General features: G+C 45.3%; 1 protein-coding gene across 2 annotated transcripts in view; it reads left to right on the top strand.

Annotated features, from left to right (window-relative positions):
- The window catches only part of Foxk2 (forkhead box K2), a 59,968-nt gene that overhangs the window by 9,659 nt on the left and 25,620 nt on the right, over nt 1-24,689 (top strand). For both annotated transcript variants that reach the window (XM_074044822.1, XM_020168135.2), the window contains exon 2: nt 21,656-21,850. In XM_074044822.1, the coding sequence (XP_073900923.1) occupies nt 21,656-21,850 (195 nt within the window). The remainder of the gene's footprint in view (nt 1-21,655; nt 21,851-24,689) is intronic.

The following is a 24,689-nucleotide window of genomic DNA, read 5'->3' as shown; positions in this document are numbered from 1 at the left end:
TCAGACCCCTGCTTTTTGACCTGCTACCTCATGCTTGGCAGAGTTGTCTAGTCTTTCCTGCGTCTCTTTGTAGTGGACTTGATGCTTATTTTCACTTCTTTCACAGAGCAGAACCACAGACCCAGGCTCCTGTCTTCATGTCTTGGGTTGGAGCACAGGGCCAGGCTCCTGACTGGGAGCGTTCCCCAAGCTCTGGGGGAGAATCTCCTGAGCATATCTTCCCAAACTGCATAGTTTCTAGTTCTAACTCCCAATCTGATTTGACTGACTTGATTTCACTGATTTGGTGTCTCAGCAACATTCACTTTCCCTTCCTGCTGCTACTGCTTTTTTAGTAGTATTGGGGTTTGAACTCAGGGCCTTATGCTTGCTAGGCAGGTATTCTACCACTTAAGCCATTCTACCAGTTCGTTCTCTCTCTCTCTCTCTCTCTCTCTCTCTCTCTCTCTCTCTCTGTCTCTCTCTCTCTCTCTCTCTCTTTCTTGGGGGGAGGGTGTAGTTCCTGCTTGTTGTTTTTTAAGTTGATTTTTTTTTCTTTTTTTTTTTTTTTTAGTGGGACTGGGGTTCAGCACTTCATGCTTACAAAGCAGGCTCTCTTCCGCTTGAGTCACACCTCCAGTCCATTTTGCTCTGGTTATTTTTGGAGATGGGATCTTGTGTACTACTTGCCAGGGCCAGCCTGAAACTGTGGTCCTGCAGATCCCAGCCTCCCAAGTAGCTAGGAGTAGCTACCATTGCCTGGCCAGCCCTTGCTTTTTTTGATTCAGGGTCTCAGTTTGTATCTTAAGATGACCTGGAACTCACTATGTAGCCCAGGCTGATCTTGAGTTAATGACCTCCTGATTACTAGGATCATATACCACACCTTGCTGTAGAGCTCCTTTTTTTTCCTTTTCTTTTTCTGTAGTACTGGGATTTGAACTCAGGGCTTCATGTTTGCTAGGCATGTGCTCTACCACTTGAGCTATGACCTGGCCTTTTTTTTGCTTTAGTTGTTTTTCTGGATAGAGTCTCATGTTTTTTGCCTGAGACTGGCCTTGAACCATGATCCTCCTACCCATGCCTCCCACTTTAGCTAGGATTACAGGCTTGTGCCACCACATAACAACTTATTTGTGGAGATAGAGGTCTCAGTAACATTTGCCCAGACTGGCCTTGAATGATGATCCTCTCGATCTTGATCTCTACCTCCCAAGTAGCTGAGGTTACAGATGTGAGCCACCATGCCAGGCCTAGATCTTTTTTTTTTTTTGCAGTACTGGGGCTTGAACTCAGGGCCTACACCTTGAGCCACTCCATCAGCCCTTTTTTGTGATGGTTTTTTTCAAAGTAGGGTCTTGAGAACTAATTTGCCTGGGTTGGCTTCAAACTGAGATCCTCTTGGTCTCTGCCTCCTGAGCAGCTGGGATTATAGACATGAGCCACTGGTGCCTGGCTAGATCTTCTTGAAGGCACTTCTTTCTTTTTTTATGGTACTGGGATTGAACTCATACCCTTATATTTGCCTAATAAGCACATTACCACTTGATCCACACCCTAAGTTCTTTTGCTTTTTAATTTGTTTTTCAGATAGAGTCTCACACTAACTTTGCCTGGACTGGCTTTGAATAGCATTCCTTCTCCCTCTGCCTCTATAGTAGCTAGGACCACACTTGTGCACCACCTGGCCTTTGAATCTATTTTTTAAAAATATTGTGTTCTCAATCCTTGTATGCACATATGAATAATAAAAGAAAAATGAAAAAAAAAATAAATAAAAATATTGTGTTCTGAGTCCTCATTCCCAGAAGCAGTGAGGCGAAGCGGGCTTCACTTTTAATCATACTTTTTCAGCCTGTTCATGAACTACAAAGACTCAGTTTGCCCCTAGTGAGACATTTTGTGTTTTCTGAGTTGTGTTCTTCCCCCTCACCTCACCCTAGCATAATCAGAGAACCAGGAGAGGGTAGAGGCCTGTACAGGAGCATGGGCTTGGCATCTTCATCTGCATCTCTGGCCCCAACTCCTCAAAGTGGTTTGTGTGACACCATTGTAAAAATGAGTCAAGTGTCTGTGTCCAGTCATAGAAGTGACAGATGTTTATTCTAGAAGAAAACTGCCTCTGTACTTGCTAAGATTATTTTGTTCTGAGGATCAAACCTGGGACTTTCACATGTGCTAAGCATGCACTCTACTGAGCTACAGCCCCCAGTTCTCTATTTTCTTCTATACACTTGATGCACTATTAGAAAACAAACTCATTTTGGAAGTACAATTGTTTGCAGTCTGCTCTGGGTACAGATGAAATTCTGTAAGATTATGGTGTCTTTCATGGCTGAAAGTGGAAATTCATGGTTCCTCAGAGATGCATGCAGCTACAAGTACTGTCCACATATCCTTGTCAGCACAAGTGGGTGAAGGGTCGTGCTCCAAACTCCAGCAGGCTAGGTGCTTGTCATTTGTACAAAGGTGGAGAAGTGCTGTTTAGTTGGCTGGACTTGTGGTTTAACTCACCTGACCAGAGCATTTAACTTCACCAGTTGATCCAGTTTTCCTGGGTTTCCAGTGTTGCTGTTCCTACTTTACAGCTGAGGAAAATGCAGTGGCTGACTATCTTTCCAGTCTGCCTGCATCTTGGTAGAAGGATCTGGAAACTAACATTTGTTTACCTTTAGCAGTGCTCATTAGTCCTTGCACTTTCTAATCTGATGCCCTTTACTGTGTTCTAGGGTGACTGCCTTGTGAGGTGAGAGGATAATTAATGTTCCTTACAAACTCAGCCTTACATGTGGGAGGTAAAGAAGGAGGATGAGCCTATGTAATTATGTATACACTGAATTACAGCAAGTGGATTGGCTATAATAACCTGCACAGATGTAGGATCTTCTGTTAATTTGCTGGCTTTGATTCTATACCGTTTCTTCCTACACTAAGAAATCAAAACACACACACACACAAACACTTTTTTTTTTTTTTTTTTTTTTTTTTGGTGGTACTCAAGTTTTGACTTCAGGGCCTTGAGCTTGCTGGGTATCCAGTCATGTACCAGCCCCGAAAGATATTTTTAAAGAATGTGTTTTCAGTGGTCTGTTTTCTTTCTTGAACTGGATGGGATTCCCTTTAAGAGATGTAGCAAATTAGAGGGGGATATGAAGGCCTCCTGGCCTCATTAGCTGTGGATGCACATAAGTGAGACAAGGAGAACCAGATGGGGCACAGACAACTGAGCAGCAGGTTGTGCACCTACCTCCTGGCTTCATGGCTGCCTGGCTGCAGCCCTACATTTGTGGCTTCATCGGGAGCCCAAGAGGGCACCATCCCAAGGTGAGACTGAGCATGACTGACTCCTACCTAGATCACCCAGCCTACTGCCTCCACGTGGAATTGAAGCCCACTGGGGCCAGCTCCAGCTCCCTCACAACTCCTCAGTACAGCAACAGGCAGCACCACAAAATCCTTGCCCATCAACTGCACAGTTGGATCTCCTAGTGGCTCTTTAGCCACCTCAAGCAGCTGAGCCCCACCTTGGGCTAGGTCCAGCCCTATGCCTGTCCCACCCCTCTCCCACTCTTATGTGGCTTTCCTTTCTCCTCTCCTTGGCTTAGCTCTATGTGTTCTTATAAAATCCATGTTCAGCAGAAAAAAAAAAGAAAAAAGAAATTAGCAAATTATCCTAATAAATTTTTTGTTCCTTTTAATTGCTTGCTTTCTCTTTTTTTTTTTTTTTTCAGTATTGAGGTTTGAACTCAAGGCCTATTCCTTGAGCCACTCCACCAGCCTTTTTTTGTGATGAGTTTTTTGAGATAGGTTCTTAAGAATTCTTTGCCCAGGCTGGCTTCAAACCGTGATCCTCCTGATCTCCACCTCCTGAGTAGCTAGGATTACAGGGGTGATCCACCGACATAACTGTTATGCCATGTGCATTTATTGCTTACTAGTGATAATGAAAATGTTAGTTAATGGCCTACTATGGACCACAGTTATTTATTCCTGTGATGACTGATCTTCATTGTCAACTTGACTGGATTGAGAAATGCCTAGGTGATTAGTAAATCACATCTCTGGGTGTGTCTGTGGTTGCCCTCTATCATGAGGACTGTGATCATGATAATCCTAATCAATGGATTAATCCCTTGATGTATTCATGATGTGATGACATTGGGAGGTGGCAAAAATGAGGAGGTGATGCTTAGTTGTAGGAAGTGGGTCATTGGGGACATGTCCTTGGGAGCTGTATCTTGCTCTGGTCCCTTCCTGTCCCTCACTTTCCTTCCTGGCCTGCAGGATGTGAACTGTCCTGATACACCACACCCTCCCCAACATGATAGACTGACTCCTGTGAAATTTTGAGCCCAAGTAAGTCCTTCCTCCCTTTAAGTTGTTTCTGTTGGGTGTTTTGTTACAGTGGTGAGGAAAGTAGCTAATCCAATTCCTTTTTATATGAACATCCTCTTTGCCCCTTGCACAAATCACAGTATTTCTGGAGATATTCTGAGGGAAGTGGCACAGTACTGGGTACACAGTACATCCAGTGGTACACCTGAGCCATGAGTCTAGCAGGGACAGAAGTTGGTGGACTTTAGAGGAGTAGATGATGCCATGTTTCTGGCATCTTGTGATCTAGGATGCTAGAGTTCTGTTGTAAAGCACATAAATGTTCCCACTAAGCGGGACAATTATAGGATTTAATTATAGGGTCAGAGTCAGCTGCCAAATGATTTGAGGTCAGATTTTTGGAATATGGATGAGGGACTGCGGACCTGTATAAGGCAAGTCACCTGGAATAGTGGAAAGAATAAAATGCTGAGCTTTGAGGCTCTGCACATATCCAGCTCTGTCTACAGCCCTGCCACTTACGTGTGCCTTAGGTGTCCTGTCCTCCTGGCGGGGGTTGGGGCAGGGGGGTAACTGGTGTTGCCCATCGAGTGGCTCTGGGCCCACCTCCTCCAGTCTATCCTACCTCTACATTCACAGAATTTCTCATCTGTCTCTTCTGACCCCTCAGCATTTCTCAGGTCCGTTTTTCCTGTAGGTGTAACTTCATAAACTGAGTCCTACAGCTCTCCATTACTGTTACTTCTTTAGTGTAATAATCCATACACAGGAAGTGCACAGATCCAAGCAAGTTTTATGAGAACCACTCCTGTGGTCTGCCTCCAGTGGGACACATTGTATCAGCAGCAGGTAACCTCTCTGTGGGCCCTTTTCAGTTGGTTCTCCCTTCCCCAGCTGGAACCACTGCCCTTAATTCTAAATCTTAGTTTTTCTGTGCTTTTGAAATTCATGTACATGTAATCATAAAGAACAGACATTGGGCCAGGCACCGATGGCTCACGCCTACAATCCCAGCTAATAGGGAGACTGGGATTGGGAGAGTCGTGGTTCCAAGCCAGCCAGGGCAAAAAGTTCATGAGACCTCATCACAACAGATGGGGCATGGTGGTGCACACCTGTCATCTTAGCTATGAAGCATAAACAGGAGGATTACGGTCCAGGCTGGCCCAGGCGAAAAGCAAGACCCTATCTCAAAAATAACCAGAACCCAAAGGCTTCAAGCAAAAGGGCCCTAGCAAGTGGGAAACCCTGAGTTCAAACCCCAGTACCACTATACACAAAGAATGGACTTCTGGGTGAGGAGTGTTTGCTTGTAACAGAGTATGCTTGTGAGATTACTCCATATTTTTCACATAGCTGTGAATCATTCTCATAGCTGTAAAGTACTTAGAATTTTAATACCACATAACTTGATATTCTGTAGATGAACATATAGATGGTACTTTTATTTGGGGCTGTTGCGGATAATGCTGCTACGAATGTTCTCATAAATCTTTTAAATTCAGAAGCTTTTTAATTTTTATTTATTTTGAGACAGGATCTCACTATGTATGTAGGCTAGGCTGACTTTGAACTTATGATCCTCCTGCCTTAGCCTTCTAAGTGCTAGGGTTACATGTGTGTGCCACCATGCCCAACTCAGGGGTGGGGGGCTAGTTTTTAATTAAAAATTTTATTGTAATTCTTGTAGGTGCACTCCTCATAGTGGGGATTGGGCCCAGGGCCTTGCACATGCTAGGCAAGTGCTCTACCACCTGAGCCACACCCCAGCCCTTGTAGGATTTTTTTGATGAATGCATGCATATTTCTGCAGGACATGCTCCTTGGCTCTGTGGCTCCTGGCTGAGGGTATGCATACTTTCCACTTTCATGGTTACAGACATATTGGAAAAGGCCTTACCCACAGCAGACTAGACTATCTACACTGAGGTCAAGTTCAGTGTGCTATGCAGCTTCCTCAGCATCTGGTATTTTCTCTCCTTGTCATTTAAGGCATTTCAGCAGGCATTAGTGTTCATTTGCATTTCCCTGAAGATTGTGATGTTGAGGACCTTTTCATGTACTTCTTGGTCACTCAGCACGTATTTTAGGATTCTCTTGCAAATTCAGCACATGCTGAGTGCAGTCCATGGTTGAAAGTGTTGGGAGGGAAGTGAGAAGTCTAGACTCGTGCACATTTGCCACTGTAGGTGTCTGAGTCGGGGCGGGGGGGGGGCGGTGATCTTGGGGGTGGTCCTTGGTAGTGAAATGCTTTATCCAGTATCAAACATGTAAAATCTCACCTTTTAATAAGGAATTCAACACACTTACTTATTACATAGTAGTAAGTAATTCAATTACTTACTATTAATTGTCAGCATTATTATTATTTATTATTATTTCGGTGGTACTATGATTTTTTAACTTAAGGCTTTGTGTTTGGACACTCTACCCCTTGAGCCATGCCCCCTGCCCTTTTTCTTTAGTTTGTTTCAGATAGGGTCTCATGCTTTTTGTCCAGGCCAGGCTTGGACCTTGACAAGGTCCTGTCTCTACCTCGCTTGTAGGTGAGAGTACAGATGTGTACCATCACGCCTGGCTTATTTAAAGTTTAGATGAAGTCTCACTGTTGGGGCTGGCCTTGCATCTCGATCCTCCTGTCTTTGCCTCTCTAATATCTGTGATTACAGGTATGAGTCCTTGTGCTCGGTCTATCAACCTTATTAATGATTAAAAAAATAAAATCTGCTGGGCATCAGTGGCTCATGCCTATAATCCTAGCTACTGAGAAGGCAGAGATCAGGAGGATTGTGGTTCAAAGCCAGCCCAGGCAAGTAGCTCTTGAGACCCTATCTTGAAAATGCCCAGCACAAAAAAGGGCTGGTGGAGTGGCTTAAGTGGTAGAGCACCTGCCTAGCAAGTGAATCATGGTTTATCTCATTTTCATTTGAGAAAATTGAAAAAAAAAATACAATCCTGCGGAACTGAAAGGTATCATAGTAAGTAAAATAAGCCAGACACAGGAAGATAGTACTTCATGTTTTCTGTCATATGTGAAAACACACACTTAAAAGTAGAAGAGGGATTACTAGGGATTAGGGATTGGGAAGGGTGCTGAGGGTTGGGGTGGGGTGGGGTAGGATAGATGAGTAGAAAAGGGTAGATGGACATGATTAATGCATGATCTGTGCGTGTAGTGAAATACTTCAGGGATTCCCATCAACAATTAATGTGCTGGTAATTTACCCTAAATGAATTAGTAGAAAAATACAATATGAAATATTATTTTCCTTTTGCTCAGAACCCTACAGGAAGAACAAAATGGTTGTTTCTCTGGTACATCAGTATCCAGTATGACCCCAGACTGTGGTCAAAGTAGCCTTTCAGAGTTTAGGAAGAAAATATGCTCCTGGTCATTTTTCTGATTGGTTGCTATTTATTTTAAGTAAATGTTCTTTAAGATACACTTTTCATAGAACAGAACGATGAGGGCTGCATACATCTGTACAACCCAAACCCTCGAGGGATTAGAGAGCGTCATCCCCAGCCCCAGCTCTGCAGGCAGCCTGATTGTCCTATGAAAGGTCAGGCAGTGGCTGCTGTGCTGCCTCTCCCAGCAGATGAGTTGTATGTTTTCCAGTGTTTGCTTAAATGCAGTTGGGTGGAGCATACTCTTGTGCTTGGCTTCTTTTGACTAGCATGGTGTTCTGAGATTCATTCATGCCACTTGCATGGGCGCTCTGTGGTTGTTGAGTGGCATGTGAGCAGTGTTCTCTTGCATGGATGAACTACCATTTGTGGGGCCTCTTCCACTCTAGGCTGTTCTACATCATGCTTCTGTGAACATTTGTTCCTGATCACATGTGGAGGGTGTGCTCACTTCTGGAAAGACCTGGTAGAGTGGCAGGGACGGGTGGTTAGTGCTCATTTGCTCTCTGAAGAAGGTGGCCAGCTTTTTAAAAGCCAACAGTGTGTGAGTCTGCAATTTCTCTGTCTCCTTCCACACTTGGCTTGGTCATTCTGTAGGGGCATGCTGTGGGTGGAGGTGGTACCTTGATGTGGCTCTGGTTTGTGTTTTACTCATGACTGATGGTGTTGAGTAGCTTTTATGTGCTTGTTGGACATTCTTTCTCTTCTCTAGTGAAGGTGTTATGACCATTTGAACATGTTTATCTTCTCCTTGTTGTTTTTTAAGAGTATTTTCTCATGTCGCTCCTGCTTACTTTTTCACTTAGAGGTGTATTATCAAAAGCACTTGCAGGCTCCTGTCCTACTGATGGAGCAGAAGGGGTGACTGAACTGAGCAGAGGAAGGAAGGAACCCATGGTTTCTCCTGTGAGCTCATATGAGGTGGAGCAGAGAGCCTCCTTCAGTTTCATGGGAGTCAGGGTAGGAGGAATAATATCAAGCAGACCTATCTCAGAGGAGTAATTGTTTCTCAGTGCTCTTTAGATTCTTTGAAAAAAAAAGTGTTTTTGTATGGGATTGTCAAGCTATTGTATACTTTGTGTGTAAGCCTGTTGCTGTCTTCGGTGAGTCTGTCAGGGCCCCACCTGACCATCTGCAGTGAGACCTACTGATAGAGGCTGATGAACCAAATGGGAGAAGAGCAATGGGTAGTTTTTCACCATGGCTTCTGGCATCTGGAATGGAAGTCTTCATTATTTTAGAAGTAACTGAAAGTTAAAGGCGAATGTGTCCCATGTTTATAAGGTGACTTGAAGTGCAGGCGTCACCCTCACCCTGGCTCTGAATATAAGGTCACACAAGAACTCAGAAGCCCTGGGCAGCCACTAAAGCTGTTGGTCAGACAGACGAGCTAGAAAACCCTATGCCGAGGCTCCTTGGTCAGTTTGTACAGAGCAGGTCCATCTGTGCACATGCACTACTCCCTAATACTTGGCATACTAGCATACTAGGATACATCATACATGGGTCAGTCAGAGTGAAAATGTGGCTCCTGGTCAAGAAGCAGGAAATGTGTTCTTCAGTCTCATGTATTCTTTAGTCTCTGCCCCAACCTACTGTTCTTTATGTACCATTTGATAACAAGCTTTCTTGGGCACAGAGTGGGCCTATTGGGTGAGTGCAGACTCTCCCAGGTGCCCAGGGTACGCTTGTCCATGCCTTGCAGGGAATAACAGACAGTTGTAGGGGCAGAGGGGGTATAGGAGGCAGGATGGGCTGTGCCTCTTTGTCCTGTTGGCCCTCACTCACAGAATACAGATTCAGTTGGGCACAGTAGCATGTATCTGTAATCCCAGCTACTTAGGAGGTTGAGATAGGAGGATAGATTGGTTGAGCTATATAGTTAGAAATCTTAAAAAACAAAACAACAACAAAAAAAAAACACCCCAAAACTCCCCACAGATTAGAGACAAAATGATAAGAAACTTCAAATTGTGGCAGCAAAGCACTGAGCCTCCCATGTGGACTGTTTTGAGCGTGGGCCAGAGCTGCTGTTCTGGCTGCACATGCCTGAAGCCTGCCCTGTCAGGAAAAGTTTCTGTGTCTTAAACTGTGTGTTTTCTAAGTCATTTCAAAGTGAACATACAGTTTAAACGCTTCACATACAGACTAGACTTCAGTCTAGTACCTGAGCCTGAGTTAACAGTGTTGTATTAACACTGACTTTTGAGGCTGTGGTTAGAAGATTCATGCTAAAGCCAGCAGAAGCTAAATTAGCATAGCTTGCTTTAATAAGCCTTACTATATCTCATGAGTTTTCGTAGAGAGCTAGCTTTTTAGCACTTTGCAAGATAAGAAGGTAAGCTCTGGCAGTAGGCGTTGCTTGAGGTTAGTTGCTGAAGAGTGACAGAGAAAACTAGGGATAGGGTCAGTGGTAGAATGCTTGGTTAGCCTGAGTCCTGGGTTTCATCACCAACACCACCAAAAAAAGTATGGATTACTTACGGCTTCAGTGTATTTTTCATTGTCCTAAACTGTCTTAAACCTTGTCACATGCTCTACTTACAGAGTGTGCACTTTGAATATTTTGGGTTTTTTTTTGGGAGGTACTGGAGTTTGAATTCAGCGCCTCCTGCTCGCTAGGCAGGCGCTTTACCACTTGATCCATGTCTCCAGCCTGAGTGTGTACTTTGAGACAACACCCGCCTCTCAGATCTTCCTCTCGGGAGGAGCAGTGTGGCCCCATGTGGGCCAGGACTCAGTGCTGCCTCTTGCCAGCCCTCTTCCTGGGAAAGCTTTGGAATTGTGAGCAGCACCCCCTGTACTCTAGGCTATGGCAGCCTTGGCTCCCTTCTGACAGTGTCCTCGGGATGTGGGCATAGAGAAAGCTTTGGTGACATGTTGTGTTAACTTGGTGAGGCAGAGAGTCACTGATGAATGTAATTAGCCTCTGATGGTGAGCACTCAGATGATCAACTTTCAGTCTTTTTTTTATACATGAGAGGACAGTAGCAAAAAGACAATGGTGAAAGTGCTCATAGGTCCGTTTGAGGGGTTTCTTTGACTTCCATCCTTCTTGGGACTGGGAAAGAAGAGTCTCTTCTTTCTGTCTTTGCAAAGAAAAACAAACCCACTCACAGCTGTGGCAGTCAGGACTGGGGCCTATGTCTGGACTATATCAGTGTCCTTCCTTCTAGGCAATGCTCCACTGAGTTCCCACACTGTTGTCTCCATCAGGTTTCTGAGGGCTCCACAATGAGGTTCACACCTTTTCTTTCTGAGGCTGTCTAGATCCCAGACTTCCCCAAGGACCAGTTGGACATCATTGGTTGACACTTACCAACCGTATTCAAGACAGACCCAGCTGCCCTGTCTCATTTCACGCACCCAGTGATTGGTAGTGGTGCTCCCTCTGCCCTGTGAGCCACGGCTCCTGAGGAACTGTGTATCAGCAGTAAGACTGCTATTTCCACCTTTGGAGTCAGTTAGACACCCATCTGTCTTGCTGTCCTCACTGCCACCACACGGCTGTGAGTGCCACACTCTAGTCCTCATGCCTATTGTGCCTCTTAGTCTAGTCAGTCAAGTGGGACTGTTAAAACATTTCCTTACATATGGCAGAAGATTCTGCTGCTTAGGCCAGATCACTGATGGCCTTGGAGCAGTGTCCACCTTGTATGTTGCTTTTATTGACAGACATTTCCCTTATGCCAATTCAGTGTCTTCCTTTGCCCATCCTAAGGAGGAAATGTAGGGTTTTCTTCCCTTCTTTAACTGTTAGATGGCCTTTGTCAGCTGTCACAGGTAAGTGGCAGCTTTACTGCCTATCCTTGTTTTTCTGGAGAGCAGGTTAGCAAGTCTACCTCATGTCTCTGTCAGGTGAGTAAGTAGAAATGATCTAACCAGGTCTCCAGACATCCTGCGATTCCCAATGTGAGGATTGTTGGCCCTAGGTTTTGCCCTGCCCACTAGCCACAGGCCTAGTCCAGGGCTTGCTTCCATCCTGTGTGTCCCTCAGACTTGAGGCTGTCAGTGTCTAAAGGGACTACCGTATAGTGCTAGGCCCCAAAGTGAAGGAACTGCAGTCAGAGCAGCCATTATGAAGGGGGCTGTGTGGTGGGAGCTAGACCTAAATTGAGATGCACACTGTGGAAAGGGCTATTTGTTCTAGCAGCAGGATTCAGCCTGTGCCGACTAGGATATGGAGTGCTGCGCTGGAGGAATGTGGTTTGGGAAAATGTTTGGTGAATGTCACTATTCTGCCAGGGGAAGAGGGCATCAAAATGGCCCTCATAGTGTGGTGTCACTACACACCATGGGCTTCTTGGACCATGATTTGGGAGCCTGGTGACAGAATAGTCAATTGTGCTGGGTGAATGAGAGAGTATGGGAGTAAGAAAAGGTCATTTGGCATGCATGTGGCCATGATGCTGTTTTGTGTTCCCCCACACTGGGCACACTTCCCTGGATTAGTCTGGGGCTGGCTGCCTGGGAGCAGGTCAGGAATCAGGAGCCATAGTGAGTTGACATTTCTTCTGTTAGGCATCCCACACAGCTGTAAAAAGCACTGCTCCCAGCCTTCCACAGCTCTAGGTCTTGAGCTTTTGCGGGCCTTGTGAAAATTTGCAACTTTTTCCTTTTCCTTTTGAAATTGCTTCACCATTAAAGAAAAATTGACATTTTCCCAGGTTCTCATCACTTGTGTGCTCCCCTTGAAGTGCTTGAGGGGAAGCTGTTTATGCAGTGCCATTTTAGTCCAGATATTTCCATGTGTGTTTTTGTTTGTTTGTCTAGTGGTACTGGAGTTTGAACTCGGCCTTGTGCTTGCTAGGCAAGAACTCTACCACTTGTGCTATGTTCCCAGTCCTCTTCACTTCAGGTTTTTTTCCAGATGGGGTTTTACATATTTTGCCTGGACTGGCCTGCTACTGTGATCTTCCTACTTATGCCTAGCATAACTAGAATTTTAAGTGTGAACTACCACACCCAGCTTGTTTGTTGAGATGCAGTCTCGGTAACTTTTTGCCTAGGCCGTCCTTGAACTGTAAGTCTCCTGATTTCTTTTAACTTCACAAGTAGCTGAGATTACAGGTGTGAACTGTCTTAATCCATGTGGATTTCCTCTTCATAACCACAGACCATTAGCAGTGATGCCACTGCCTACCTTCCTCAGATCTCTGTCAAAGGAGAAAATGTAATCACAATGCAAGTAAAGACACATAACTCCCACAAAAATATAACAGAATGGGCAGTGAATCCTCATGTGCCTGTCACACTATCCACATTTTGCCAATTTCAACACCCACCTACTTGGACACCTGTCTACTGAAGTGTACTCTCTGTACAGAAAAGCACATATACCATGCACATACAACAGCTGAGTTTTTATACATAAGCACTCTCAACCCTGCTGTCAGAACCCAGATTAAGAAACAGACAATCACCAGGATATCTGGATAGCTTTTACATGTATCTCATGACTCGTAAATATAGAACCTTACCGTTAAATTAAGATGCAAACCAAGGAGTGGTGGCTGGGCACCAGTGTCCTGTCATGGCCAGTATAGGGACAGACAACTGGTCAGCCTGTGGCCAGGTGGCCTGACCATGCTGTGTCCTGGATCCTGTGAGGTGAAGGTAGCCACTCACAGTATCATTCATCCTGTCCTTAGTTGGAAACATTGGGAATCAGATGCAAACAAAGGATGTCCTCAGTGTGGTGGTACCCTGCCTTGCTGGCAGTACTCAGAGTACTCTGTGTACCCTATAGACCTTGTTGCCGAGTAGTATGGAGGGTGTGTTCTTGTCGTGAAAAGCAAAATAAACAGCAAGGGGACACACAGGCCACTTGAAGCCCTGTTGCTGTCCCACGGGAGGGAGCACCTTACCCTCCTTGCCTTTCCCTGTTAGAGTTCATGCTCTTTGCTGTGGCTTTCTTGTGTGCGGACAAGCAGGGAGTATGTTCTGCTGGGCATGGGTGACTCTGCAGAATCTCAGAGTAGACCAGTAATGAACAGTATGTCCATCTGGGAAAAAGTACCAACATCTTGAAGTAGGACTCTGGGTCTTTAAAGTTTTTATTTTAAAGCTGGTTGCCAGCGGCTCTTGCCTGTAATCTTAGGTACTTGGGAGACTGAAATCAGGAGGATGGTGGTTCAAGGTCAGCTTGGGCAAAGAGTTTTCAAGGACCCTCCCCCATCCCCCCAAACCCCGTCCCCATCCCCACAAAATGCAGTGGAGGCGTGGCTCAAGCAGTAGAGCCCCTGCTTTTTTTCTTCCTTCCTTCCTTCCTCCCTCCCTCCCTCCCTCCCTCCCTCTTTCTTCTGGTACTAGGTTTGAACTCAGACCTCACATTTGCTAGGCAGGCACTTTTACCACTTGAGCCACTCCACCTCCACCAGCCCTTTTTTGTGTTGGGTATTTTCAAGAGAGGGTCTCATGAACTATTTGCTTGGGCTGGCTTCAAAACTCAGTTCTCCTGATCTCTGCTTCTTGAGTAGCTAGGATTATAGGCTTGAGCCACTGGTGCCCAGCAAGCTCCTGCTTTGCAAGTGCAAAGCCCTGAGTACAAACACCAGTCCTGCCAGAAAATTTTTTTTTTCATTTTAACAAACATGAGTGTTTGATGAATATGGGCTAAATTAATCCTCATTATACTGCATTGTAGAGAAACTGAGGGACAGAGCGATAACAGCCATGCCAGGGCCCATAGCAGGGGGGCAGGTTTAAAGCCCAGTGGCCCAGGTTTAGAGTTGGTGCTGCCTGTGGCCACGGTGTCAGATAACAGATCTTGTTCTAGCAGCTCGGCCTGCTTGGTGAAACAGGAACCATGACTATTAGGATGTTGGAGAGATGCGTACCAACTGCTGGGGCCAGCAGAAGCTGGGGACCTGAGGGACTTTCTAGTCTCTTGGCAGGTTCCCTTGAATCCTGGTGTGTGTCTCCTGCTATGCCATGGTCCTCCAGGACACTTAAGGGAACAGAGGTCCCTGCAGCCACTCATGTACCAATGATACAAGTGACAGACTCACCCTCTCTGTCCACCCTTGTTTCTGTTTTATTGTCTTCTAATTAGGATGAGGTTCAGGTTAATTAAAGAATACTCAAAACACATTTGCATATGTCCCCTCCTGGCTTTTTGTACCCCAAAGTAACAAGTTTTAGTCTATGTCGGTTTTGCCATGTTGGTACATCTAACTTGTCAGGTGTCTTTTACTCCTTCTGGATCAAATTCAGAGTTATGGTCACATGCTAAACACTGTCCACTGCCTCTGATACGCTTGGGATTTCTTGCATGAATATACCCTGGCCTGAGTCTTGATGGTGGAAGAGGTAGAAGAGGTGATGGTCAGGGAGCCAGTGATGCTGGTGGCCATCCTGGCAGTGTGTTTCCAGTAGATGGTCTTTTCACAGTTACTGCCTCAGTGCCGATTTGATGAACATATTCTGTCCCAAATTGCTAATATTCAGTTAAAAAATAACATTGCAAGAGCATTACAGGTAATGTTAACTCCAAGTTCACTGGTGTTGTTTTACTCTTTACTTTTTTGTGGCTTTTCCTTTATGAGGCAGGTACAGTGCAGTATCTAATTTTTGACATAGGCATTTTTGGCATCAGTATTGATAAGCAATTTCCCAGCAAGTTTCCTTGGTTTCTGTAATTTGTGCCACTGGTGTTCTACAGGCTCTTTGATTTCAGTTACTGGACACTTTTAGAAATAAGACCCCCGACGACCACTAGGGTCACAACTGAAGACACAAAAATGGAGAATTGTCTCAGCAAGGCAAAATTTATTTCTGCAGAAGGGTGCACAGGTGCAGGGGCACAGCAAACATGAGAAACAGGCAGTTGGTCCTTCTTTTTAATGCTGACACAGTGTGCCCTGGGCCCTGCCCATTTACTCAGGTGGGTCGAGCTTGGGTGCACAATCTGCTGGCGATTGGCGAATGTTACAGTTGGAATCTGGGGGTGGGGTAGGTGAGCTCCATTTGGCGGGAAAATGGAGCTCAGTGAACCAGAACCTGGAACTGTAAGCAGGTAAAATGGTGACACACTTTGATACAAAAGACTGCTTTCCTCACACCACCAACCACCAGGGGTCCATAGCTATCTCTCTGGTCATTGTGGTAGGAGTCCTGTTGGGAGGGATGCCCTGGATTCCTGTGGAGCCTGCACAGTTTCAGCAAGTGAGACCTCTGGCTGGCTTGCTGTTGGGCTGACTTCAGAGTTGGTGTGACCCTGATTGGGTGGTTCCCTAAAAGTCCCAGGGGATGGCTACAGGTCAGCAGTGAGCAGGCCTCAAGAGATGGTGGACAGAAGTTCTGAGGCTGCCCACAGGTCCTGGTTGAGCACTGCACTGCACCATTTCCCTGTTACACATTGGTGGCTGTCCCTTGACACAGTGAATGGATCTGGAGGAACTTCCCTTTGAATCTCTGGAGTCAGGTTTACTAGAATCAGAAACACCTGACGTGATTGGTTTCCTTTTCAAACGTACACTAAATGGGCATTTGAATTTGGAACATACCTACAGTGGACACTTAATATGAAGGGTTTCTGATCCTCTGCTCTTGGAGTTTATATGGCACTTTTGGCTCACACTGTGGGTGCCAGCATGGCACCACCTTTTACAATTAAGATTTCTCAGCAGCAGTGTTTGGGATGCACTTTGAAGCATTTTGGCATTTCTTGTTTTGTGGTTCTTTTCCTTTAAAAGTCCCTTTCTTTGTTTCTGTCCATTTAGGTAACAACAAAGGTCTGTGTTTATCTCTTGGTCTTAGTTGATTCAGTTAATAATTTATAAGGATGTAGAGTATACCTCATGTGCACAAAAGGTGTCTTTATTTTGTACATTTTTTTGGTTTTTGATACAGGACTGACTGACCAATCTATCTATCCAGCTATCTAGTTTCCCTTCCTCCCTCCCTCCCAGGCTGGCCTCCAACTTGCAATCCTCCTGCCTCAGCCTCCCAAGTAGCTGAGGTTTATGGGTGTACTCTACCATTCCCAGAAGCGGTGAGGTCTTTTTTTTCCTTGTTACAGTACGATACTGGGGCTTGAACTCAGGGCCTTGTGCTTACCAGGCAAGCACTGTACCCTCTACCACTTGAGCCCCTAATTCTTTTGCTTTTAGTTTGTTTTTCAGATAGGGTCTCCAGCTAACTTTACCTTGGTTGGCCTTAAACTGGGATCCTCCTACCTCTACCTCCCAAGTAGCTGGGATGACAGGCATTCACCACTGTCAGTTTTTTCTATGAAGATGAAGGTCTCATGAAGTTTTTTGCTCAGGCTGACTTGGAACCACAGTCCTTCTGATCTCAGCCAGCATCCTATATAGCTTTCAGTGACACGTATGTGCCACTTTGCTCAGCTATTGGTTGAGTGGGGTCTTGCTACCTTTTTGCTTGGGCTGGCCTCAAACTGTGATTCAGTCTTAGCCTCCCAATTACAGGCATGAGCCACCAGCACCTGGCTGCTTTTACATTAATTCAGTAAGTGTCTGTTGAATGCCTGATCTGTATATAATATCAGGGAGTCTTCTAGGCTACTGGTTCCAGCAGTGGAACCAGCAGGCCAGGGCTTTGCCCTAATAAAGCTTACATCCTGTTGGGGGGACAGCCCACCCACCCAAGAAAGAAGGAAGGGCTGTGAGGACCAGGGAGCATGCTGGCAGTTGGGAAGTGAGGAACAAAGGGCCATGAAGATCAAGAGGGGGTAACAAGGGCTGACTCAACCACTGGGGCATTGGGTTAGTAGCTTTATGCTGATTTCCCTCCAGGCTGTTTATGTCTCAGGATCTATACTGTGTGCAGATGTCACTGTCTCAAAGACTCACCCTGGCCTGGGCAGGGGTGCCATGAGGAAAGCAGCAGGGGGAAATGTCCAGCCCGTGGGATGCTGGGCAGACCATTCTCTGGGTTAGAGCTGACTTCTGCCAGGCCTCCCCAGGTCATAACAGCCTGTCTCCAGACCTTGTCACTCCTACCCCCTTACCAGCTGGGGGTAGGAGTGTAGCTGAGAACCTTCATGCAGATGGAGATTGAAGTGGCAGTATGGTGACCTGAATTTGGGGGTATAGGCATATGTGTATACATTTTTGTTGTTTTTGGTGGTACTGGGGTTTGAACTTAGGGTTTTGTGCTTGCTAGGCAGGCGCTGTACCACTTGAGCCACTCCACCAGCCTATTCTTGTTTTTTGAACAGGATCTCACTCTGTGGCTCAGGCTTGCTTCAAACTCACAATCTCTCTGTCATAGCCTCTCAAGGACTGGGATTACAAGCATGAACCACTGTCTGGTTCTTCATTGTTTTGTTTTTGGTTTGGTTTTGTTTCTTTGTAGTACTGGGGATGGAACAAAGGGCATTATGAATGCTAGACAAGTGCTGTACTGCCGAGCCAAGCCCTAGCCCTGCATACATTCTCTTTTTGGTATGTCTGTAATCCTGTGACATGTTGTCTCATGTACAAATGCATGAACCATTCCTGTGGTCCTGATTCAAAGAGCTCCTTTGCACAGAGGCCTCCCTGGTGCTGCCCCTTTGGAGCCACATGTCTCATCCTTCCTAGCCCCTGGCCACTACTTGGGTGCTCTTACATCTGTGATTTGGTCATTTTGAGAACGTTGTAGATGGAATCATACAGGCAAAGCTTTTGGAGACTCCTTTTTGCCACTCAGCAAATGCCTTTAAGATCCATGCAAGTTGTGTGTTGAGACAAATGAGCCATATTTTGTTCACAGCTGTAGTGTCCAGTTTGGTACAAGATGCTGTGTAAGTTGTGTACAGATTTTTGTGTGAATATTTTTCTCCAGGATAAATGCCCAGAAGTACAGTTGCTTAGTGTGTTTAGGTTGATGAGAAACTGTCCAACTGATTTCAAAGTGACAGTATCAACATTTCACCAACGCTTAGTTCTGTTAGTCTCATCCGTTTTTCTTATGGGTGCTCACCGGTGTCTCATGAGTTTTTTTTAATTGTATATATATGTGTTTTATTTATTTGTTTAATTATTTATTAAGAGACTGCGTCTCCTTGTGTGGCCCAGGCTGCCCTTGAACTCCTGGACTCAGATGATCCTTTAGCTTCAGCCTCCCAAAGTAGCTGGGACTATAAATATACCCAGCTATCCTGGGGTGTTGGTTTGCACTGCCCAATGGCTAGTGATGCTGAGCCTCCTTTCTGTGTGTATTTGCAACTTGCACATCTTAGATAAAATGTCTGTTCTATCCTTTTGCTCATTTTCTAATTTTTTTTCTTTTGTATACTACTGGGGCTTGAACCCAGGTCCTTGAATTGTTCAGCAAGCATTCTAACACTTGAGACACATCCCTTTGTTTTTACTTTGTTTTTGAGATGGAGTCTTGTTAACTTTGCCTGGGCCAGCCTTGAACATGGGATCTACTTGCCGCTGCCTCTCAGCTGAGATTACAGGCATGCATTAGGATAACAATTTATGTCCTCTGGATAAATGTCCTTCATTGATGTGCAATCTGTGAACATTTTCTCCTAGAAGATGACCAAGACAAGGAGGTGGCTTGTGTTTTGTGTGTGTCTTAACTGGAGCTGTGGCAGAGCAGCCATTTTCACTTTTGATGAATGGGTATGTGTTAAAGGTGAGAGCTGACAGCACTGGCAGGTGGATGGGTGACATCTGTGTTTGTGGACTGGGCAGCTATTCACTGCTGAGAGGAGCCTGAGAGAAGAGCCTCTCTGGGAGTCATGTTTGAGACCCCCTTTGGGTACAGATAGAGGTTTTGGGAGGGTGACTGGAGATGGAGGTCAGAGGGATTTCAGAGTCATTTGGTTGTGTGTGTGTGTGGAGTTCAAGGTAAAAGGCTTGGATAAGTTTACCCAAGAGTGAGCATTGAAGGAGAAATGTGGAACCTGGGATCTAGCCCTTGAACACCAATCCATTGGGAGAGGTAGAAAGAAGGGCAGTCTAGTAAGGAATGATAAGAAGCCCTCCAGGGCAGGAGCCTGGCAAAGTGTGGTGTGCTGTACACCAAGAAGGGAGCTGATAGCTATTCCCATTATGTTCTGCTCCACCCACTGAGACTGCACTGGACTGACAGTCCTGGGTGTACCTCACAAGGAAAGGCTAGGGAAGGAAGTGGGATCCCAGGGCAGTCAGTTCAGAGGACAGAGTGTGGCTTGGTCTGTTTTCAGCTGCCATAACCGTACCACAGACTGGATAATTTATAATAAAGATTCATTTGGTTCCTGGTTCTGGAAGCTGGGAAGTCAAAGAGAATGTTGCCTACATCTGTGTCCTAACCAGGCAGAAGGGCCACTGAGAATACAGGAGACAGACAGAGAAATCAGGCCAGACCTGTCACTGACCAGGAACCCACTCCTGAGATAACAGCATTAATCCTCCATGGGGCAGAGCCTTGTGACCCTAATCACCCCAGGCTCCACCTCTCAGTACTGCTTAGTGACAGTTAGGTTTCACCATGAGTTTGGAGGGGGCACTCAGACAATGTTAGGTGAGTGGTGCCCTTTCTTGCCCCAAGTAGAGCATTGGCATGTGTCGCCTTGAAGATATCTCTGGAGGTGGGAGGGACAGGTGACAGTCTCTGTCCTCCAAAGGCAGGCCCTTTCCTGGGCAGGCATCAGTAGGATAAGGTGATGGGTAGAGGTTTCCTCCAGTGGAGTATCTGGGTGGATGCACAGATGAAGCTGAGCCAAGCACCATTGTCTGGGCCCTTTGTAGACATAGAATGAAGTGTTGTTTAGCTAGTCTCAGAATCGAGATTCAGACCATAAGAGACTGGGGCTGTTTTAAATTTTATCCTTTGAAGGTATTTGGCTTCATTACCTGTTTTTTTTTAATTGTCATATCAAGGAAGCAATATTAAAGGTAACCCAGAGTGCTAGGTTATAAACCTTTTCTTGTGTGACTTAATGTCTCTGGCTCTTGTTTGCTCAGTGAGAAAGGTGATACAAGGGTTTTCTTTTTTTCCAAAGGAAAGGAATGGGTAGGTGCAGTGGCTCATGCCTGTAATAATCCCAGCTACTTGGAAGGCCAAGATTGGTATGGTCAGGGTTCGAGGTCAACCCAGGCAAAAATTAATGAGACCCCCATCTCAACCAGTAAAAAGCTGGGCACTGTGGCATACATCTGTCATCCCAATTACACCAGAAGCATAGAGAGGACCGAGGTCCAGGCGCGCATGGGCATAAACAGTCCCCAAAATAACTAAAGTAAAAAATAACTATAATAAAAGGGACTGGTGGTGTGGCTCAGGTGGTAGAGCTCCTGAATCCTTGAGTTCAAACTCCAGTACCATCACTGGAAAGAGAAGAAAAGGATCCTTATTTCTTCTCACTGTGTTTTCTAGGCTAGTCTTGAACTGGTGGACTCAAGTGATTCTCCTACCTCAGCCTTCCAAGTAGTTGGGACTGTAGTCATGCACCACCATACCTGGCTGACTTTTCTTTGTAAATAAGAAAACTACCACAAAATTGTCTATGGCTTAGTGACCCAGATATACTTGTATGTTTATTTTCTGAAGGGATGGTGTACACCAAATGGTGTTCAAGTCATTTATTTATTTATTTATTTATTTACATGGTCATTCATACATACATTTTGGGGTGGGGGGCAGTGCTGGAAATGGAACCCAGAGCCTCGTTCATGCTGGACAAGCACTGTGCCACTGAGCTACATTCCCATTTCCAAGTCTTTCTTTAAATCTATCAGACCTCAAGGTGTAATGCAGATTGAGTGCATTTGTATTATGAGGGCTTACACTTTTTATTTTCCTATTTGCCTGGTCTGACTAGTGTCTTAAAAGTCGTGCAGTGCCTCATGTATGGTTCTGCTTATTAAGTGACTCTTAGGACATGGCAGGTGAGTGGGAGGGTGTGAATTCTCACTTGCAGTGCCTATGGGGATGCTCAGGGACTCTGGGGGCAGAAGACTGGCGCTAACCATCAGCTTTTCTTTTGCAGGTGCACATTCAGGTTTCCGAGCACAAACATCAAGATTACTTTCACTGCTCTGTCCAGTGAGAAGAGGGAGAAGCAGGAGGCACCTGAGTCACCAGTGAAGCCTGTGCAGCCACACATCTCGCCCCTGACCATCAACATTCCAGATACCATGGCCCACCTCATCAGTCCCCTCCCCTCCCCCACGGGAACCATCAGGTACAGGAGGGGCAATAGGGCACTCGAAGGTCCTTAGTCATGCAGCAGCTCCCAAAGTGACACTCTTCCCCTCTCACCTGACTGACCACCTGGAGAGGGAGATGTTAAGGTGTTTAAAATACCCTTGAGTTTCTGGAGAGTACTTTCAATTTCTATGTTGTGTGATGTAATTCTCACAAACGTGGCATTTTTTTGAGTCAGGGTCCTGAACTGTATAGTTCAGGGTGGCCTTGAACTTGCAGTCCTCCTACCTTAGCCTTTCAAGTGCTAGGATTACAGGCATATACCACCATTGTGTTCCTAGTTTTTGCTTACGAATTCTTTTTAGTGGAGTACAAGTTGATGATTATAATGTTGGTGAAAAGTCTGAGGTAGATTTTAAATTGAACTTTGAATTTGTTTGCAATAGTTTCATGTAAAATGCTAAAACTTGTACTTTAGTTTGGCTACATTAAAGTGGCCAAGTACTGTTCATCGTGATGTCCTAAGAGAGAATGGAAACCTTAAGAAGCAGAGAATGCAGCTCCAAGCCCCAATTCTCTGCCTTGGTGGGCCTTAGAATCAGTGTATGTGTAGGGGTCTCAGGAGCGTCACAGATGGGGAAGAACAGCCACAGAGCTGCGGACTGTCTTTGTGTAGTTCCTAGAGTGGGCAGTTGAAGCAAGTGGTCACAGCAAAGCTCCATCTGACTGTGGGTGTGGGGCTCAGGTGCAGACCTGGTCAGTGCGCTGTGTTCTGCTGGCTGTGAGTGGAGTGACACGTGTGCATCTTTGTGACATGTAGGCTGACCTTGGGGGAAACAAACGCATGGACGCACTTGTCTCTCCAGTGTCAGGCACCTGCTGCCCAGGTCTGTGAACCAGGCATGACTGACAGAGAGTGTGTGTGGGGTGTGGGGCGGGGTGTCCTCTTGTCTCGGAAGCAGTGTCCCTGATGTGTGACTGAGGGACAGAGGGCACAAAGGAAACTATGGATTATACCATTAAATAGCTGTTTCTAAAGTGTCTTTTTTTTTTTTTTTTTTTTGATGGTACTGGGTATTTTTGAGGTAGAATCTTGAGAACTATTTCCCCTGTTTTGCTTTGAACCACAGTCCTCTTCATCTTTGCCTCCCAATTAGCTAGGATTACAGGATGGCTTCAGGCTTAAAACATCTTTTTGTTTTCTTTTTTGCAGCTTGAACTCAGGTCCTTTACCCTGAGTTCACTCCATCAGCCCTATTTTTGTGAAGAGTTTTTCGAGATAGGGTCTTGCAGAACTATTTTCCTGGGCTAGCTTCAAACCACAGTCCTCCTGATCTCTGCCTCCTGAGTAGCTGGGATTATGGGCATGAGCCATGGGCACCTAGCCCAACATGGTCACAGGTTTTTTGACCATTTCTACCTCACCTTCAACTATCTTTCCATCTGAACTCTGCAACTTAATTGAAAGCATGGTGTTCAGAGATGTTGGGCTGGAAGCTGATGAAGTGAGGCAGTGTCCATATAAGGAAAAGAGAAACATGGAGAGCAAGGTTACTTCAAGTAGATGTTTGTTGTCTCAAAAACCATCATGAAGAATAGGCCTTCTTGGGACTGAGGGTGTGGCTCAAGTGGTAGAACAATTACCTAGCAGGTGTGAAGTCCTGAGTTTAAACTCCAGTATTAGCAAAAAAGGAAGGGAGGGAGGGAAGGAAGAGAAGAAAAGAATAGGCCTTCTGGAGCTAGGTTTGGTAGCATACATCTATAATCTATGCACCCAGAGGCAGGGAAAAGGATTGAGAATTTAAGACCAACCTGGGCTATATAGCAAGTTCAAGGTGAGCCTGACCTAACTTGCCAGACCCTACCTCAAAAAAGCTAAGGGCTAGGGATACAGCTCAGTGGGAGAGCACTTGCCTAGCATATGCAAGGACCTGGGTTTGATGCCTAGCACCACAAAAAAAAAGAAGAAGAAAGGTAAGGGGGGGTGGAAATAGGCATTCTGGAAATTAAAGAAACATAAACAAATGGGAAATACACACTCTGTGTTCATGGATTGGGAGACTTAGTGTTGTTAAGATGTTACTTCTACCCAGATTAATCTCCAGAGTCAGAGCAGTTCTCATAAAACTCCAGTGATATTTTCTACAGAGAGAAAAATCCATCCGAAGGTTTATTTGGAATCTCAGGAGACTCCAAATAGCCAAAACAATCTTGAAAAAGAACAAAGCTGACTGTGCGTGCTGGTGTACACTTGTAATCCAACTCAGTTGATTGGTTGAGTGTTCAAGACCAGCCTGGGCTATATAGCATGACCCTGTCTCAAAAAAACTAAAAAAGAAAAAGAGAACAAAGGTGAAAGACTCACTTCCTGATTCCAAAATATACTACAAAGCTACAGTAATCAAAACAGTGTGAAAATGGCATAAAGTCATACATATAGACTATTGGACTAGGATAGAGCCCAGAAATAAACCTTGCATATGTGGTCAAGTGAGTTCTGATAAGGTGCTGAGATGATTCAGTGGGAGAAAAACAGTTTTTAACAAGTGTTGCTGGGAACTGGATGTCCATATGTGGGAGAATGAAGTTGAGTCCTTATCTTAAACCATGTGCAAAAATTAACTCAAAAGTGGACCAAAAGCCTACATGTGACACTTAGAACTTACAGTAAAACAGAGTAGGAGCTTCATTGCATTTGAATTTGAATTTGGCGATGCTTTCTTGGATTTCGTACCAAAGTCTTAGGCAAATTGGACTTTGTGAAAATTAAAACTTCTGTTGCACAAAAGTCTGTGTCAACAGAGTAATCAGACAATGTACAGAGTAAGAGAAATAATCCAAGTTACCTGATGGAATTAATATCCATACTATTTAAG

Source organism: Castor canadensis, chromosome 11 (assembly GCF_047511655.1).
Source record: "Castor canadensis chromosome 11, mCasCan1.hap1v2, whole genome shotgun sequence".
Classification (NCBI taxonomy): domain Eukaryota; kingdom Metazoa; phylum Chordata; class Mammalia; order Rodentia; family Castoridae; genus Castor; species Castor canadensis.
The sequence above is the reverse complement of the archived record's forward strand: the minus strand, read 5'-3'. Positions and strand labels throughout refer to the sequence as shown.